Source organism: Tachysurus vachellii, chromosome 18 (genome assembly GCF_030014155.1).
Source record: "Tachysurus vachellii isolate PV-2020 chromosome 18, HZAU_Pvac_v1, whole genome shotgun sequence".
NCBI classification, from domain to species: Eukaryota; Metazoa; Chordata; class Actinopteri; order Siluriformes; family Bagridae; genus Tachysurus; species Tachysurus vachellii.
Genome location: NC_083477.1, coordinates 8,194,942 through 8,211,834, shown reverse-complemented (window position 1 = coordinate 8,211,834; position 16,893 = coordinate 8,194,942). Strand labels below are relative to the sequence as shown.

General features: G+C 37.9%; 1 protein-coding gene across 1 annotated transcript in view; it reads left to right on the top strand.

Annotated features, from left to right (window-relative positions):
- The window catches only part of igf2bp1 (insulin-like growth factor 2 mRNA binding protein 1), a 36,821-nt gene extending 21,192 nt beyond the window's left edge, over positions 1 to 15,629 (top strand). Inside the window, exons 3-15 of the mRNA XM_060892606.1 lie at positions 4,333 to 4,381; positions 5,557 to 5,608; positions 5,745 to 5,808; positions 6,341 to 6,631; positions 6,908 to 7,042; positions 7,407 to 7,529; positions 7,620 to 7,755; positions 7,840 to 7,962; positions 8,566 to 8,682; positions 8,777 to 8,851; positions 9,110 to 9,241; positions 9,361 to 9,474; positions 10,008 to 15,629. Of these exons, the coding sequence (XP_060748589.1) occupies positions 4,333 to 4,381; positions 5,557 to 5,608; positions 5,745 to 5,808; positions 6,341 to 6,631; positions 6,908 to 7,042; positions 7,407 to 7,529; positions 7,620 to 7,755; positions 7,840 to 7,962; positions 8,566 to 8,682; positions 8,777 to 8,851; positions 9,110 to 9,241; positions 9,361 to 9,474; positions 10,008 to 10,154 (1,558 nt within the window). The 3' untranslated portion in view covers positions 10,155 to 15,629. The remainder of the gene's footprint in view (positions 1 to 4,332; positions 4,382 to 5,556; positions 5,609 to 5,744; positions 5,809 to 6,340; positions 6,632 to 6,907; positions 7,043 to 7,406; positions 7,530 to 7,619; positions 7,756 to 7,839; positions 7,963 to 8,565; positions 8,683 to 8,776; positions 8,852 to 9,109; positions 9,242 to 9,360; positions 9,475 to 10,007) is intronic.
- The last annotated feature ends 1,264 nt before the right edge of the window (positions 15,630 to 16,893 follow it).

The window sequence follows — 16,893 nt, the reverse complement described above, 5'->3', positions numbered from 1 at the left end:
TTATAATGCCAATTATGTTGAGTAATTTTGCCATGAAGAAATTTGTGCTTGTTTGTTTCTTGAATGATTCTGTACGACAATATTATGTATTGGGAAGAGTGTAGACACTTAAGGTTTAGGGCAAACACCTAGCTAGACCCCTTTGAGTAGGCAGCTAAACACCACTGGCACTTTGTGAATGATCTGATTGTATGTATAAGTCTCTCTCTCTCTCTTGCCTGTACATTTGAGGTGTCTTTGAGACAAAGGATTTAACTGTAAATTTGTGATTTTGTCTGGGAGGGAAAAAAAAGTCTTTTAATCTCAGAGGGACGTGTGAAGTTGAATGAGTTTGGTGTGAAAAATCTCACAAGCGCCGTCCTCATGTTTCACACACACGTGAAAAAGCCTGTCAAAAAGGAAAAGGAAAAAAAACAACTTCCATCTTAAAATGAGGCTGATATGGTGTACGGTTACACCTTAAATTGGGTAAACTGTATTCCTACATTTTTTTTTTTTGGCATTGCCGTTAGGAATCCTCACTATGGATTATGTACTTTTTTCTCAAAAAGCAGACATTTTGAAACCCAGACCAGTTCCTGCAGCTTTAACTTAATAGTAGTGCGAGTAGTGTAGTGCCCATGTGGGTGTGTAGTGTTAAATGTGCATTCTTTTTATATGTCAGGGTTGGAGTGCTGACTGCCTGATGTGTGTGAGTATTAAAAAATATATATCGCCATGGACATTCAGCATATTTATAGTGTATACCATTTGTGTATAGATGTTAAGTATTTGCTCATTAAATAAGGAAAGAAGAAAATGTTGGCTCTGTGGGTGTGTACAGAGAAGTGTATGTTAGCACTTCATGCGGTGGCCCTGTCTGAAAGCGTGTTTATAATTCGGAGCGATGGAATGCTGTCTGTGTGTGTGCACGTTGCTGAAGGATGGTGAGACCTGCTGAGTCCTCCAGAACAGCTGAGGCTGGCCCATCATGCACCAGCCTGCATGCATGTGGGCTCCCTCACATGTTCATTACCAAAGGGGCCTCCAGGGCAGTGAGCCTCTGTAACGGCTTCTTGAAGATGCACCTGCTTATGTGTTTGTGTGCATGGCTTCAATGTGTATGTTACTGAAAGTGTATGTGGGAGCTGCATGGTGCGTGTGTGTGAGTAGGAGTGCACATGTGCACACAGAGGAACGGGATGTACTCGTAACATGAAAGGGCGTAGGCTGTGTAGGTCTGCAAGCCTGCGCCATGTATGTGTGTGTGCCTGCATGTCTGCACCAGCAGTGACGAGAAGTGTGATGGCTTTTAGCTTGAAAGAGAGGGTTTTAAGAATTGTGAATGGAGATGGATATGAGAGGAAAGCATTGCACATGCAAGAGTATCTTCCAACTTGAGCTTCTCTGTGGGTGCAGTTTTATACCTTTGTGCATGTTGGCTTTTGGGTTTGTGCTTAAAATCTTTAAGATTGATTGACGAGCCTTTTGACCAAAGCCCTGATCTTTTGAAATGCTCTGCTTGACCCTGCCCCCAGCAATAGGACAATAGCACAGAATGACTCCTCTGTAGCAAACTGAATATGCCCCTCCTCTTACTTCTGGGTGTTCTAAAGAGCCTTCACCTTTGCCCTTCTCAAGAGGTGCATTCTCTTCTTCTTCGTTCTTCTGTTGTTCTTGTTCACTATAACTCAAGGCCTTTCTCTAGAGTCGGTTATTAAATGCTCTCGGCTCCCTAAACATTTTAACAGTATGTTTTCTTTTTTCTTAATTTCTCATGAACGCGCTCTTGCCTCTGCATTGAGTGAAATAGGAACTTCATGTGTATCTGAAAATTTAGTTTAGCATTTTTTGTACACTAACATCATATTTTGTGCCAGCAGTCAGTCATTTTTCTTACGCCAGGTTTCATGATGGCTATAATTGCTTTAAGGTGGTAGGGTCCTGCTCGTTTCATTAGCCGAAGCAATATGCAAATGTTAACTTTGAAATTTTAATTAAGAGCGGCTCTTCCACCCCCATTCTCCAAACAATGGAGGAAAACACAAAAAGACAGTCCTTCTCCACCCCTTAACTTCCATCCATCTTGTTTGTGTAAAGCAAAAGAGATGTTTTTGGTCTAACAGCCAATGATGCAAAGGTTCACCAGGGATCGTGTGTGGCCGAGAGGGGGATGGAGGTGTATACGTGCACGCCTGTGGATTGTTCAAGCATCAGGGTGGGGGATGTGTGCAGATAGCAGAGAGCCATTGATCAGCACCAGAGCATACTGGTGATTTTTTTTTTTTTTTTTTTTTTTTTGGCACATCCAGCTTGTGGTCTTAAATTGAATCATTAGACACTATCTTAAAGTTACGTATAAAATATGTATCACAGAAACCATGTGTGAATGCAGAATAGGTTTATTTGTTATTACTTTGCACATCTGATGGCTTATTTACAAGGAAGCCAACAAAATGGCTGTCATTGTGAGCGCCGACATGTTGTTTGAGTCTATTTTAAGGGGCGGATCCAAGATCAGATCATTGGCCGAGTTTTTTTTTTTTCTGAAAAACAACTGAGATGCATGCAGGCTGTATGGATTTTAAAACAGAGGTCATCTTTTTAACTTTTGGGACTTTTATCCTTTTATCCGGCATTTGCAATGAGCCTAAAGCAAACGACGAAGGGTGGGGAGAGTAAATCATTCTGTTTTTCCAACCAGTGGGTGGGTCTGAACTCCAAGGTTCAGAGGTCACCGGGGATTCTGGTTTTAACCCTTTACCAAACATAAGTGAGGACTTGGGCAGAGCACAGAGGTGAGCTCCTCCCTTTTGACCCCTGATGTGAACTTTTCCTCCTTGTTCCTCTGCACGCCATCTCCATCTAGAGGCTCTAGTGTACAACAGCAAGGGTTTAGAAGCCTTTGACTTTTAGTGCAAGGTTAAAGTCACATGACATTACAACCTGACTAGCATTTGTACCATGTCACGATTATACTCTGAGTGTCCTGCTGCTTCACACCAGCATTATGTTGTAGCAGAAGTACAATATATTATGTTGTTTTCACCCGTATCAGCTTATGCACTTTCCCTTGTTCTGTTATTTGCTTTCGTTTTTAAATTATGCTAGTGTCTCATGGTTTTTCTGTTGCTCCTCTTTTATTGCTTCCTCTCTCAAGCTTTCCTCTGATTCTCTCCATTCTCTCACCCTCCTCTTGCCCGTGCACTGGGATGGTTCCAGGACAGCTGGCAGCGTACTACAGTCATCAGTGTCCGGTTTCAATATCCCCATTCAATCTCCACTTGCCGTTTTCTCTCACTCTGCTCATGCTGGCACCCTGTCCTTCACCCCTACTGCTGCTTCTCTCTTTCTTCACCACATTTCACTTTATTAGCCACTTTGTACTTGGTTATATGTGTCTTACATATCCCTTTCCCTTATTCGTTTGCTGTTTTTGTTCAGCCTTAGCTCTACCGTGATGTTTCAAGCTTCAATTTTGTCATCCCTCTGAAATACCAAATGTACAAGAAAGTGGAAAAAATACATATGATCTTACCAAAAATAGCATATAATGGTACAAGGCGAGTGTTACTTTAATGGTATTGGTCATTCTGGGATTTTTTTTTCTTCACCTTGTTGCTGACTGAGTTGTCTTGATACCATATTTTTTCTAAGAAAACGCTTGGGAGGTATTAAAGGAAACACGTTCTTGTGGCTTCTGGTGCCATTTGTTTCACATGACCAGACAGAAGAACTCTTTATGTTGTGTTTGTGTGTAGTAGCAGTGAATCTGTGTGTCACATCATATCAAATGGAATCATAAAATAAATTAGCAGCATTTTCTTCAATTGAACATACTAATTGGTATGCTATACAGGGAATAAATACTACTACTGATAATTATGATAATACAATAAGAAGAAGAAGAATAGTAGTAGTAGTAGTAATAATACAAATAAATGTCATTACTTTTCACAATTTAAGTGTGTGGTTCCCAAGCTGGTCACACAAATAATCAATTCAATATGTTGATTTTAATTAGTAATTTTTTCCAGCATTTAATCCTTGCTAAAATTGGAAAAGAATCGTCTTGCCACTCCACAATTTAATGAATTTTGTGATGTGAAACAAAACTTGATTTGGTGGAAATATTTGTATTTTTCTTGGGGTTCTATCATTTGTTTGTTAGTCACATCTTTTATATATATATATATATATATATATATATATATATATATATATATATATATATATATATATATATATATATATATATATATATATATATATAAAATTCATAAATATAATTGTTAAAATCTGCATTAAGAGACATAATTATCTCACAATTGCTCTTTCTCTCTCCTCTTACAGGACCAGGAAACTCCAGATTAGAAACATTCCACCGGATTTACGATGGGAGGTGAGTGTGCTTACTGTATCTAGTAAATGAATCTGCCCTGTGCTGTATAGACAGGCCAGACACAGACTACTTTCGCTTCATGGAATTGGAAACGATTTTGTTGCTTATAGATGCTACAAATCCAAGTGCTCAGAGAAAAAAACAGGGCTTTTATAAACTGGTATATACAGACACAACAAAGACACCCTTTTGAGGAAAATGATTTGGGGTTGTCAAAAACTGAAATCTCTTTTGGTGTGATGAACGTATGGACAGAGATTAAAGCTTAAGCGGATAATGCAACATAAGAACTTGAGTGGGCTTCGTAGCAGACCGAAGAGAATTGTACTGTTCAAAATTCCATTCTTAAATATATCTGAATATTTTGCATATTTTAAGTTTATCTATTGGTACTTTTTTTAAATAAAAAAGCATATTTTATTAAAAATAAATAAATAAATAAAAAGTTCTCATGTATTCTATAACATTAAAATTATTGACCACATTTGGATTTTCTGAAAATGAATTTTAGTCTACCTATAGATTGCATTGCCTTGCAATTATTAAGATAAATAAATTAATTAAAATAATTTAAGTATCAACGTTTGTGATATTTTATATCCGATTTTTTTTTTATCTGATTGTTGGAGAAAAACCCCCCAAAAACAAACAAAAAAAACAAAACGTAAATATGGCACTGTTTGTGGCTTTCATGCACCATTGTGCCACATGTGTGTATGAGATGTAAGTTGCGGGGCGTGGCACTGAGCACGAGCACGCTGCAGCACCAGGTGGGCCGGGTCTTTCACGGCCAGCCCCCATTGGTCCACGTGTTTCGCTCTCTCCACTTCCCATGTGAGCCACAAGGGGGCGATGTATTCGATTTCTGACCCGTGTTCAGTTTAGGAACCTGTACATATCACACACATTAATATGCACATATGATAGCTTGGAATCTGGACAGATTCAAAGACTGATTGAGGCTCATGGTGTACACAAATAATTTATTTGGGTTAGGGTTAGGGTTTGTTGTCACTGATATCCAGATGAGCTTTATATCCCACCTTGAGCTCAGTCGCACAGATTGTGTTAACCTAGAGTATATTGATGCATCTATGTTGGTGTCTGGTTTTAGTTTGAGCCATTCAAAAGTCGAAATGTTTTTTCTAACACGGTCCTTTCTTTTACTTTCTCAGGTGCTTGATGGTCTACTTGCACAGTATGGAACCGTTGAAAACTGTGAACAAGGTGAACAAACTATTCACTTGTCCTTGATCTATTTTAAATCAGTGTTCATCAAACATCTAATGAATTTTTTTTATTATTTCGTTTCTCTCTCTCTCTCTCTCTCTCTCTCTCTCGCTGGCTGGCTGGCTGGCTGTAGTTAACACAGAAAGTGAGACAGCTGTGGTGAATGTCACTTATGGGACTCGGGAACATGCCAGACAGTGAGTGCACTTTTTTGTGTATTATTTATTTTTCCCATAATTTTTTATTTATTTTTATAAAATAAATTTTTATTTATTTTCATTGGCTCAGTGGTTTGTTATTTTAACATTTTTAGAAGTATTCATGACCGATAATTAAAAAAGAAATAATTAACATTAATTAATTGACGATAATTAAAAAAGAAAACTTAGTTCATTACAAACATATAAGCAGATAATGCTCTGCATGTCTGTGTGCCATAAACTGTCAACTTCACACCGTGTTAGCGTTTTCTATTTACAACCTGCAAGTTTACATTCATTCCAAAGGATGTCATCAGTCAGGAATTAAACCCCACTTTAGTTTTATAGCAGAAATTAAACTATCTGGGCTGCGCTTTTCCAATGGCTTGCCGATTTCGGTTCTGCACAGCTCTGACACCTTGTGGTGATTCAGCTGTGCTGCAAGGCCATCTCTAAACTATCAGAATTGAATCAAACATCCAGTATAGTTTTTCTAATAATCTAAATTCTTTTTATTTTGATGTTCCAGAGCAATCCAAAAACTGAATGGCTATCAGTTTGAGAACAACACTTTGCGTGTGTCCTACATACCTGATGAGAGTTTGGATGTTGACTCCCAGCGCAGCCCTGACAACGGACGCCGCTCTGGATATGGTGGCCGTGTCAACTCTAGGCAGGGTGCTCCTGGCACAGGGATGCCCTCCAAGCATCAGCACACCGATATACCTCTCCGTTTGCTTGTACCAACCCAGTATGTGGGCGCAATCATCGGCAAAGAGGGTGCCACCATCCGCAACATCACCAAGCAGACTCAGAGCAAGTGAGTGCCTGCTGCATGCTGTGGTCATAATCATCATAATATCTTTTGAATACATGTTTATTCATCCATACACACTCAGAACCACAGTGCAACCTAACAAACAATATAAGCATTCATACCTGTACAGTATGGTACGCATTTACAACAACAATTAGCATACAAGTTATATGTCCAATATTCCAGTCTCGGGCAATTGCATAACACAGTAAGACCTTAGATTCTTAGATCACAATTTTCGAACTACAGTTTTATTTTACCCTTTTAATCCCTTTTTAGGATTGATGTCCACCGTAAAGAGAATGCCGGAGCAGCAGAAAAGCCCATCAGTATCCACTCGACTCCTGAGGGCTGCTCGGCGGCCTGCCGTATGATCCTTGACATCATGCACCAGGAAGCCAAAGACACCAAAACGTAAATGAGCTTTAAAATTTATAAAATCTTAACAGAGGTGTTATTCCATCATCCCTTTTCCCTTAATGCCATATGACTTCTGCAGGCATATATATATATATATATATATATATATATATATATATATATATATATATATATATGTATGTGTGTATATATATATATATGTATATGTATGTATACATATATATATATATATATATATAATATATATATATTAAATAATGTGTGTGTGAGAGACAGAGAGAGAAATAGATGATCTGAGCATTTTAACCTGTCATAACCTTAATTAAAGCTTAGGTAAAATTGTAATGTTTGTGCACTGGTCTTAGATGAGTAAAAAAAAATTTGTATTTTTTTCCAGTGCTGATGAGGTACCTCTTAAGATACTTGCCCACAACAACTTTGTAGGTCGTTTGATTGGAAAAGAGGGGCGTAATTTGAAGAAAGTGGAACAAGACACTGACACTAAGATCACCATCTCACCGTAAGTCAGCAAACACATTTTTCGTCTCATTACTTGCCACATGACTGGCCTTAACTGTTTGAGGTTTTGAGTGGTGTTCTTTCTGTGCAGGCTGCAGGATCTGACCCTGTATAATCCTGAGAGGACCATCACCGTGAAAGGTGCCATTGAGGCCTGCTGCCTGGCTGAGCAGGAAATCATGAAGAAAGTGCGAGAGGCCTATGATAATGACATCGCTGCCATGAATGTAAGTTTGTGATGAAACTTTAATTTTTTTTTTGTAGTATTAGATTGACTCCAGTGCTCATGTTTAATTTTTGTCTACCGCCAGCAACAGACACACCTCATCCCTGGACTGAACCTTGGAGCACTTGGCCTTTTCCCTCCGTCCTCCTCCATGCCTCCTCCTCCCCCTGGAAACCCTGGGGTTTGTCCCCCATATGGTTCCTTTGGGGTAAGACAACTTGCATAAATGTAAACGTCCAAGAAATTAAATTTACAGTAACTTGGTCCGCAAAGCAAATCACAGGTTTATATCAGTGCGTTCATTCTCAAATGTGGATGCTGCAGATTACCAAAGCTTAATAACATAAATTAACATGTGCAGTTCATGATTGATAACATGTGACACTTTTTAAGGGAAGATGTTTAACATTTCTGGAAAGAATCTCAGTAAAAAGTCAGTGCTTTCTGACACCGGAGGGTCATTTTCTCTGAAACATTACAAGCTGCATTTTTGTTGTGTTATCTTCAAGATATAGAAAAAGAGGCTAGTGAGGGAATGACTGTTATGTAGCTGCTATACCGTAAGTGATAAGTCATGGACGTTTCACAATATTAGAATTACAACAGTTTACAATTTCTTTAAATAATACAAATAAAAAAATTATTATTTAGTATTGCTGTTTTTTTTTAAAAAAAAAAAAAAAAAAAACTTTTTCCCATCATGCTGAATCCCATTACTAATTCAGTTGGTTATCTTCCTGTAACGGACACGCATTAAATTGTTTTACTGCTTACTTATTGCCTTGCCTGATTCTATACATTATGCACATAGGCTCCTGAGCAGGAGACGGTCCATGTGTACATCCCAGCACAAGCAGTGGGAGCCATCATTGGCAAGAAGGGCCAGCACATTAAGCAGCTGAGTCGCTTTGCTGGAGCCTCCATTAAGGTGTGGAGCTGCTAACACATTAAAACACACAAGGCCATTAGGATGTTGATTCTAATTCACTGATTGTCTTTTTTTTTTTTTTTTTCTTTCTCAGATTGCACCAGCAGAGACACCTGATTCGAAGATGCGCATGGTCATTGTTACTGGTCCACCTGAGGCCCAGTTTAAGGTACTAATATCTAAACAATAGCCAAGCATTCATCACACTGTTCCCCAATATAACCCAGACACGAATGATGTGAAGAATAATCACAAATATCTTTTAATATTCTTGAACATCATGTTCTAACATTATTATACAAATATGAAAGAAATCTTGTCTTTCAGCATCTTTGTATTGAGTTTCTTTTTATGATAGTTTTTAGTACCCAAGTACAGGCAACTATCCGTTTATCAATACATAAAGCATCTGTCTGTTCTGCTTTAGGCTCAGGGAAGAATATACGGCAAGCTGAAGGAGGAGAACTTCTTTGGGCCAAAGGAAGAGGTGAAGCTAGAGACACACATCAAAGTAGCAGCAGCAGCTGCTGGCAGAGTTATTGGAAAGGGTGGAAAGACGGTGAGGCATATTTTAAAAGATTGCATCACAGAGACACCTGTATGCTCTAAAGGGAAAACCTTAGTTCTATCTGCTTGTTAAGGTTACAGGATGTTAATTATTTAAACTGTACTCTGTAGGTGAACGAGCTACAGAACCTAACTGCTGCTGAGGTGGTGGTTCCTAGAGAACAGACTCCTGATGAGCAGGACCAGGTTATTGTCAAAATCATCGGCCACTTTTATGCAAGTCAGGTAAGTTTCACACAGGAGCACGTTGTCTCTCTTAACTCTTTGACCCTGTTAGCATGACAAACGCATTAAAATCCAGGTGCCTTGAGCTACTAAATATTTCCTTACTGCTAGACAACGTCCTAAAATGGACCGATGGGTGATGGTGGGACACAAGAATAGCTCTAAAACACTTACAATTCTCAAGAATGAATTTTGAAAGATGAAGAGCATTCTTCCAAAACATCAACTTTCTTGCTGTTGTTTTACTGAAGTATGGATTTGGTTACACTTCTTACACAACAGCAAAAAAGTTGATGTTATGTGGCAGTCAACATTGTGAAGGATTATTGGTCCACAAATACTGTAATAAAACACCTACAAACATGCACATAGTATAAAGTTACGAGTGAACAGAGGTACAGACAAGATGTTCCTTATAAAGTAAATGAGTGTAAATATTTCTTAATTCTCCTAACATTCTCTTGATACTTAAAGCTGTATTTGATTTGTACTGACTTTAAATGGAGTTGTCTTGTTGTTTATTTATTTTTTAGCTTGCCCAGAGGAAGATCAGAGACATTTTGACACAAGTTAAGCAGCAGCAGAAAAGTGGCATGGGAGGCTCTCAGGCATCTAACCCACAGAACCTGTCAGAGATTAGGCCCCAACCAGGAATGACCCAAGAGCCTAGAAGGAAGTGACCGGCTCCAGCCCAAATCTGGACGGACAGACGGATGGACAGACAGAAGAGAAACAGCGGACTGACTGAGAGAGAGCGACACACAGACCCAGTGCTAGACAGGGAGAAATGAGCATTTAACAAGATGGGAATAAAAAGGAAATAAAAATGCATGAGAGAGTACAAAAGTTTAGAGAAAAGAAACTAGAACTTTGAGTGATTTAAAAATAGGGAAAAAATAGAAAAGAGCGAGAGAACTAGGAAACAGAGACCAGATGCCAGGTCGACTGACTGGGGATGGCAGGGATTCCTTGTGGCAGCTTATGAAATAATCATGGCTACATGGCCTTGAGAGCGACATGCTTAAGGCAGCCCTGCCATCACCAGTCACTCAAGTATTTTAAGGGTGTTTTTTTAAGAAGAGCTATATGTATAGAAATGTTTATTCAGAGGTATTATAATGAAATGCAGTGAGGCAGAGGTGGGGAGAGGGGAGTGGAGAACCCATCACATTGAGTCAATAAGGTGGCTCATTCTTTGCCTACAGAAAACTACGAGAGGGGTCAAAGCTGTTAACACTGCTCTTTAAGTCCCTGGCAGTAAACTGTTGGGGGTAAGGACAAATAAAGAAGAAGAAAAATGAGGTTGTAAATATAATCTTCATGAATTTGTATTGAAGCACTGTTGAAGCACAGTGAGGGTACAGTAAGTGGGCGGGCCGAGGCTGACCCTGCAGTTCTATTGCAGAGGCTCAGCTCCGAGACGTAAACTTCACCTCCAGCCCTGAACTACGCCCGCCATGCTAGCCGGTGCGTGGCCCACGCCCAAATGGCATATTTTATATATATTATATATATATGATATGTGAGTTAACCTGGCCCCTCAGAGAGCAGAGAAAACGGCAGCGGGAAGGAATTGCGGCACTGGGATTAGACCATCATTCACAGATATTTTGAGAGATTTAAAATTAGAGCTCAGTATCTGGGTTTTGCTGGTGTATGTTTTGAACCAAGATCTAACTAAAAACCACTGAGAGCACAGTGAACTGCTGAGTTCTGATAAAAAAAATAAATAAATAAAAATCGGATGAGGAAATGGGATTAGAGGATCATCTGGATACAAATTTCATTGACCTTAACAGCAGAAGCTGATCTTTGATCAGTCTTTTTAATTTGATGAATTTGACCTTTGATATAAGATCCTATGAAAGTTGCAACACTCCCGTGGCCCAGCACTCCACCCTGCCTTTAGGTCAGAGGTCAACAGCAGGTGATGTTTAAATGGCTTCTGCACTCTCGCTCTCTCCCCTACTCCATTCGATGTATGCTGATGAGGAGGCCAGAAATATGGCTTTCTTCACTCATCTTCGAACAGATTAGATAGAAAAAAAATAGAAACCTACCTCAGGGTATTGTTACCTCAGTATTCCTAATGGCTTTTTTTCTTTTCCTTTTATTTTTTGGCTTGCTGGTGTTTTATATAAAAGCTGATAGTCCTGAATATTTTATTTTTTTAAGGAAATAATATTTAGTTATTGTTGGATATTTTTTTTCCCCTAGTTTTTGCGTGTATGTGAGTATGTATGGATGGTACCCCACACCTTTCCACATTTAATTCAGAAGGATCCATACAGGCAAGATGCCAGAGTTTCTTGTTATTGGATGAATCTGTCCTGGCCGAATCAAAGTTGTCTTTGGATCTATATCCAACTGAATAAGAATAATGGCTTTTTTGTGTAGTGGTGCGACACAGTCATGGCATTTTATCTCCTGACTTAAATGAGCATGAAAAGCTTACAAGTGCTTGACATGCTAACTTTTTTTTTTTTATTAATATCTGACTGAAGGATGAATTGCATATCAATCTGGCTCTATTTCGTTGGTTTCTCCAGCAGTGTTGCCATGAATGTTATGCACTGAAGACCTGGAGTCTTGGTTGCCTTGGTTGTCAGGTTTGTGCCATGACTGTATATTGAGAAGCAGCCCAGTGGCATCTCAGTTACTACATCGAATTATACATCAAGTTTAGGTTCAACGTAGTACATATTCATCATCCTATATGTACGTGTGATGGGATGAGTGTTTTTTTTTTTTTTCTTTTCTTTTCTTTTTTTTCTTTTTCTTTTCTTTTTCTAAAAAAAAAAAAATAGAAAGGAAAGGAAAACAGTTTAAGTGTATAGTTTTTTTTGTTGTTGAGGAAAAGTGGTTTGGGTGTTACAAAAGACAGAAAAATAGACATCTTATCCTATAGTCTCAGTTAAGCATTTTTTTTAACTGATCGAGAATACTTTGGAAAATGGGAGCGGAAAATGAAGAAAGCAGTCAATTCACAAGCGAGACAGATTTAACCTGTATATAAATTGCTAAAAAAAAATAAGCAACTGAAACCTTTTGTATTTTTAGAATAAAAAAAGGAGACATGGACAAAGCTGGGCAATATGTAGCGATTTAAATGCAAAAGACTAATAGATACTGCCAGAATCCTTTTTTGATGAGTACACATTCCACCTGCACATGGTTAGATGATACATATTTTTGTGTGCTCGTTTTCACTCACAGGTTGAAATCGTTGCTTTTTTTTTACGCTTCCCTTTTTCTCAGTAGACAGCAGTGTTCCGTTTGCATCGACATGGATAATTTACTCCTCCTCAGGTGGGAAGGAAGTCTCGTCTATCTAGTCTGTAGCTTTCGGATTTCTGTCAGACCCTAAGACACACACACCACTTTAGATTTGTTCAGACTGCAGCCTTTTGTTTAACAGCAAGCTTTATTTGGGCATGACATCTGGTTGTGTACTGTTTCATCAGTTTTAGACAAAACAAAAAAAAGTAACATAACTGAAAAATCTCTAGGATCTTTGTAAACTGGCGAAATATGGAGTCAAGCAGTTCAATTTTATATTGGAATGTAAGGTGTAAGAGTTGAGAGGAAGATGGGCCAATTTTTTTTATTTAATTTCTTTTTTAATAAAGATAGACATTTATGAAAGCTAACTTAAACAGAGTTTAGGCTTTTATGTTCTCACAGGTTTGCTGGATATTAATTCTAGGTTACTAAAACGAGTAGTCATGCAGTGCTGCCGAATGTATGATGAATACTACACTCATCTCCCTTCTCTCCTTTTCACTTGTTTTGTCCTCCATCTGTTTCTCCTTTCATCTCTGAACACAAGTCGCAATTTTGTTTTTCCTTTACTCACTTTATTTGCTAGATATGAATGATATTTTTGTTGTTTGGGTTTGGTATAGACCTTCACGCTCTCTCACGCTGGCCTTGTTTGTGTCTTTTCTCAGTTCTGTTCAGTCGTTCGACTCTTGTTTTCAGTTTTAATTTCTCCCCACCCCAAAAATCAAAATCTTGTATTGCCTTCAATTGGATCATTTATTTTCTCTCTCTCTCTCTCTCTCTCTCTCTCGATCAGGTTTCTTTAGAAAAGCACAGAGATCTCTTATACTGCTATTAGATCATTTAAAATACTAACCAGTTATTTGTAATGCAGTTAACACCTGTGCCAAACAGATTTTTTTTTTATTTACTCTGTTATGACCCGATCTAGGTTGTGCAAGCTGTTTAGGCGTAGTGTGAAGACTAATAACTTCCACTTCAGCACTCGCTCTGTTTAAGAAAGAAATAAAAAAAAATTTAATACAACATGCCACCTAAACCTGTATACTACAAGTTTCAGGAACACAACTGCATGTTTTTTGTGATTCTTATGCAATTCCTTCACAAGGACTGTTAATACTCTGGAAATCATAGAATTATTAAAGGATTAAAAAGTCTATCCATTTCAGTGCACAGATTTACACATAGGCAACAGATCTAACCTCATACTAGTCAGGTGTAGCAGACACACATGCACACCACAGGAATTTCATCCTGCTAGTTTCTGGCCTTCGCTCAAAGAAACCATTTGGGTGCTAATGACGAATTAAACCTCACATAACTAGGAAACGCTACCTCAAGACTTAGCCATAAGATTGTTTTATCAACCTGACAAGAGCGAAAGTGCATGTTACTTTTTTCACTTTAATTTCTTTAATTTATTATTTTTTTCCTTTTGCTTCTCTCTTTTTTTTTTTTTTTTTTCTTTTTTTTTTGTTTTCCCTCACTCATTATTTTACAGTTGAGGCCGTGATAGAGGGAAGGGAGGTGAGGATTTGGTGAGCAGAGATGATCTGGGTGTTTGGTGTTGGGAGGACTTGGTTTGTAGACAAGCAGTGAAGGATCAGGTACATGGAGAATCCTCTAGTTTAAACTACACGTATTGTCACTACTCGGTTGTTTGTAGAGAGCACGTGAAAGTGTGAAGTACTGCCCTCACTCATGATCTGTAAATACTCACTAAAGGAGAAGTGCTCAATAACCCTCGAACACATTATTCTACCTCCCGATTCTGCTTATTATTAACCTCCCATCAAACCTAGTGCTCCATACAGACAGCCACAGAATTCACTTTCTCGCATTGTTAGTTACCTGGATACCTGTACTGGTGTTTCTTTTGTTATAACTGATGTTGGATGTGGTCGAGTCTCAGATCAGTGTTGAGGGAAACGGGAGTCCCTCTCATCCTCAGCTTTCCACCCCACAGTCCTTCCTTTTTCATTTTATCTTCTTCAATCAAGGAGCACGATACCTATATTCAAGTAACTTTTTTTTTTTGTTGATCTACCTCTTAGAGAACAAATGAATAAATAGGACAAATGTAAAATGGGGGAAAAAAGGACACAAGAAAAGTAAAAAAAAAAAATTAAAATGAAAAATAACTAAGAAAATGATTAATTATGTAAACAACTGGGTAGAAGCATCTCCATATACTGTAGTGGATATAGTGTATTAAAATAAAAGAATACTTTTTCTTCCAAAGATAAATTTTTTTTTTCCATTGTTTAGACCATTATTCAAGATTGATTGTTAAGTAAAAATAAAAAGAACGGGGAGGGAAAGTAAAATATCAATTTCATTATTCAGTTTCTTTTTTTTCATTCCTCATTAGATTAAATTACGTTCTTGTTTGCAATTCTTCATTCTTTATTTTGTTTCATTTTTCTGATTGCTTTTTTTGGAATGACATAGGATTGTATCTTGTTTTGGATGCATTAGAATTCTCTCTCTCTGTCTTTCTCTCTCTCGCTCTCTCTGTGAACTGCAACATAGTACTCGTTGAGACATTGCAGAGCAGCATGAAACTGAAATAATTTCTTTATCTTTTTTTTTTTTTTTTTTTTTATCTTTATTGATGCAACAGGCAAGTAAGGGCCTATTTAGCTGACTAGGGCACAGTTTAGGAGGAGGAGAGGAAGAAGAGTGATGTATCATGTTTAACCCCAACCCACAGCCCCCTCTTATAGCAGGTGCCATGGACACTATCTGGACTTTCCCCTTTCTGCCTGCCAATTTTCTTTCATTCTTCTCATTCACATTTGTTCTGAACTTTGTGTAAAACAATACCGAGCATAGATATGAATGTGTTATTAAAAGATGAGAAAACCGGTAAATGTGTCCTAGCTGTATTTCAGTGAGGAATGTGAGTGAGAGAGTGGGGTGGGGTGAGAGAGGAGTGAGAGTGGCTGGGGGTGAGAGTGGAGTGCCTCCTGAATTTACTAACCCACTGCACTCCATTCTTATCGTGTGGTTTAGAATGCAGGTACCATAAAAGCCATACTGATGCACAACTCTGTGCATGTATCTGTCAGCTCTCTAGCTTCCTTGGACCTGAATCACTATATTGTATTCATGAGTTCGGGCACTGGTAAGGACTCTGTCTCACTACACATCGGGATGATGAAATACTCATTGACATGATGAAATACTCATTGTAATATCTTTGACATTATTTTAATGAAACATTTGGCATAATACTTCAAGCAGGATCACAGCCTAGCTAGTGTTTTATTTTTTTATATATATATAAATAATATAAAAAAATTAAACACTAAAGTCATTAGACTCAAATGAAGTTAAAAATAATTAAGTATCCACACCTATTAGTGAGCTACAACAATGGCCATAAGCTATTTATATGTATCTTATATCTGTCATATCTTACATGCTGCTAACTATTGCAAACAATCCTTTTACACTTCATTACATAGTGTCACAGCAGGACTATTCTAATCATTTCGGTTATAAAAATTATATAATCATTTGTCAAATCAAATTATAGACATGGTTATTGGTTTTATAATAAGCGATGAGTTTTAATGTGATGAGCTACAGTTTAAAAGATGTCACATTTTCATTCATTTAGCAGAACAGCATCATCAGAAGTAGTATTGAGTTTATAGCATTGGGTTTGATGTAGCACACACTTTTCTTTTTACGACAGTGAGATTCTTTTCGGCATCTTCAGCAGATGGCGAGCATCATCTGGATCACACACTGAAAACAACTCTTGGGCTGATGAGCTGTCAGAAAAGTGCCACATATTCCATGAATCCAGCCTTTCCATTCCTCGGTACAGCGTGGAAATGACCTCAAAGTTACTTTAAATGAACATATCATGGCATTTAGATACTAATAATAATAATAATAACAACAATTTTAATAGCCGAGTTTGTTATTACTGGGATTTTGGAGCATTACGTCTACACAGGTAGCGACACTAAAATCTAACCTAACTATTTCTAACCATAATATTATGGAAATGTAATTAAAACAACTTTAATTAAAACAACAAGGCTTGAATTCTATTTACAATAAGCGGCTATGTTGTTTTCAATCATTTGTTTGAAATCAAAATGATACTGGGATCATTGGGAT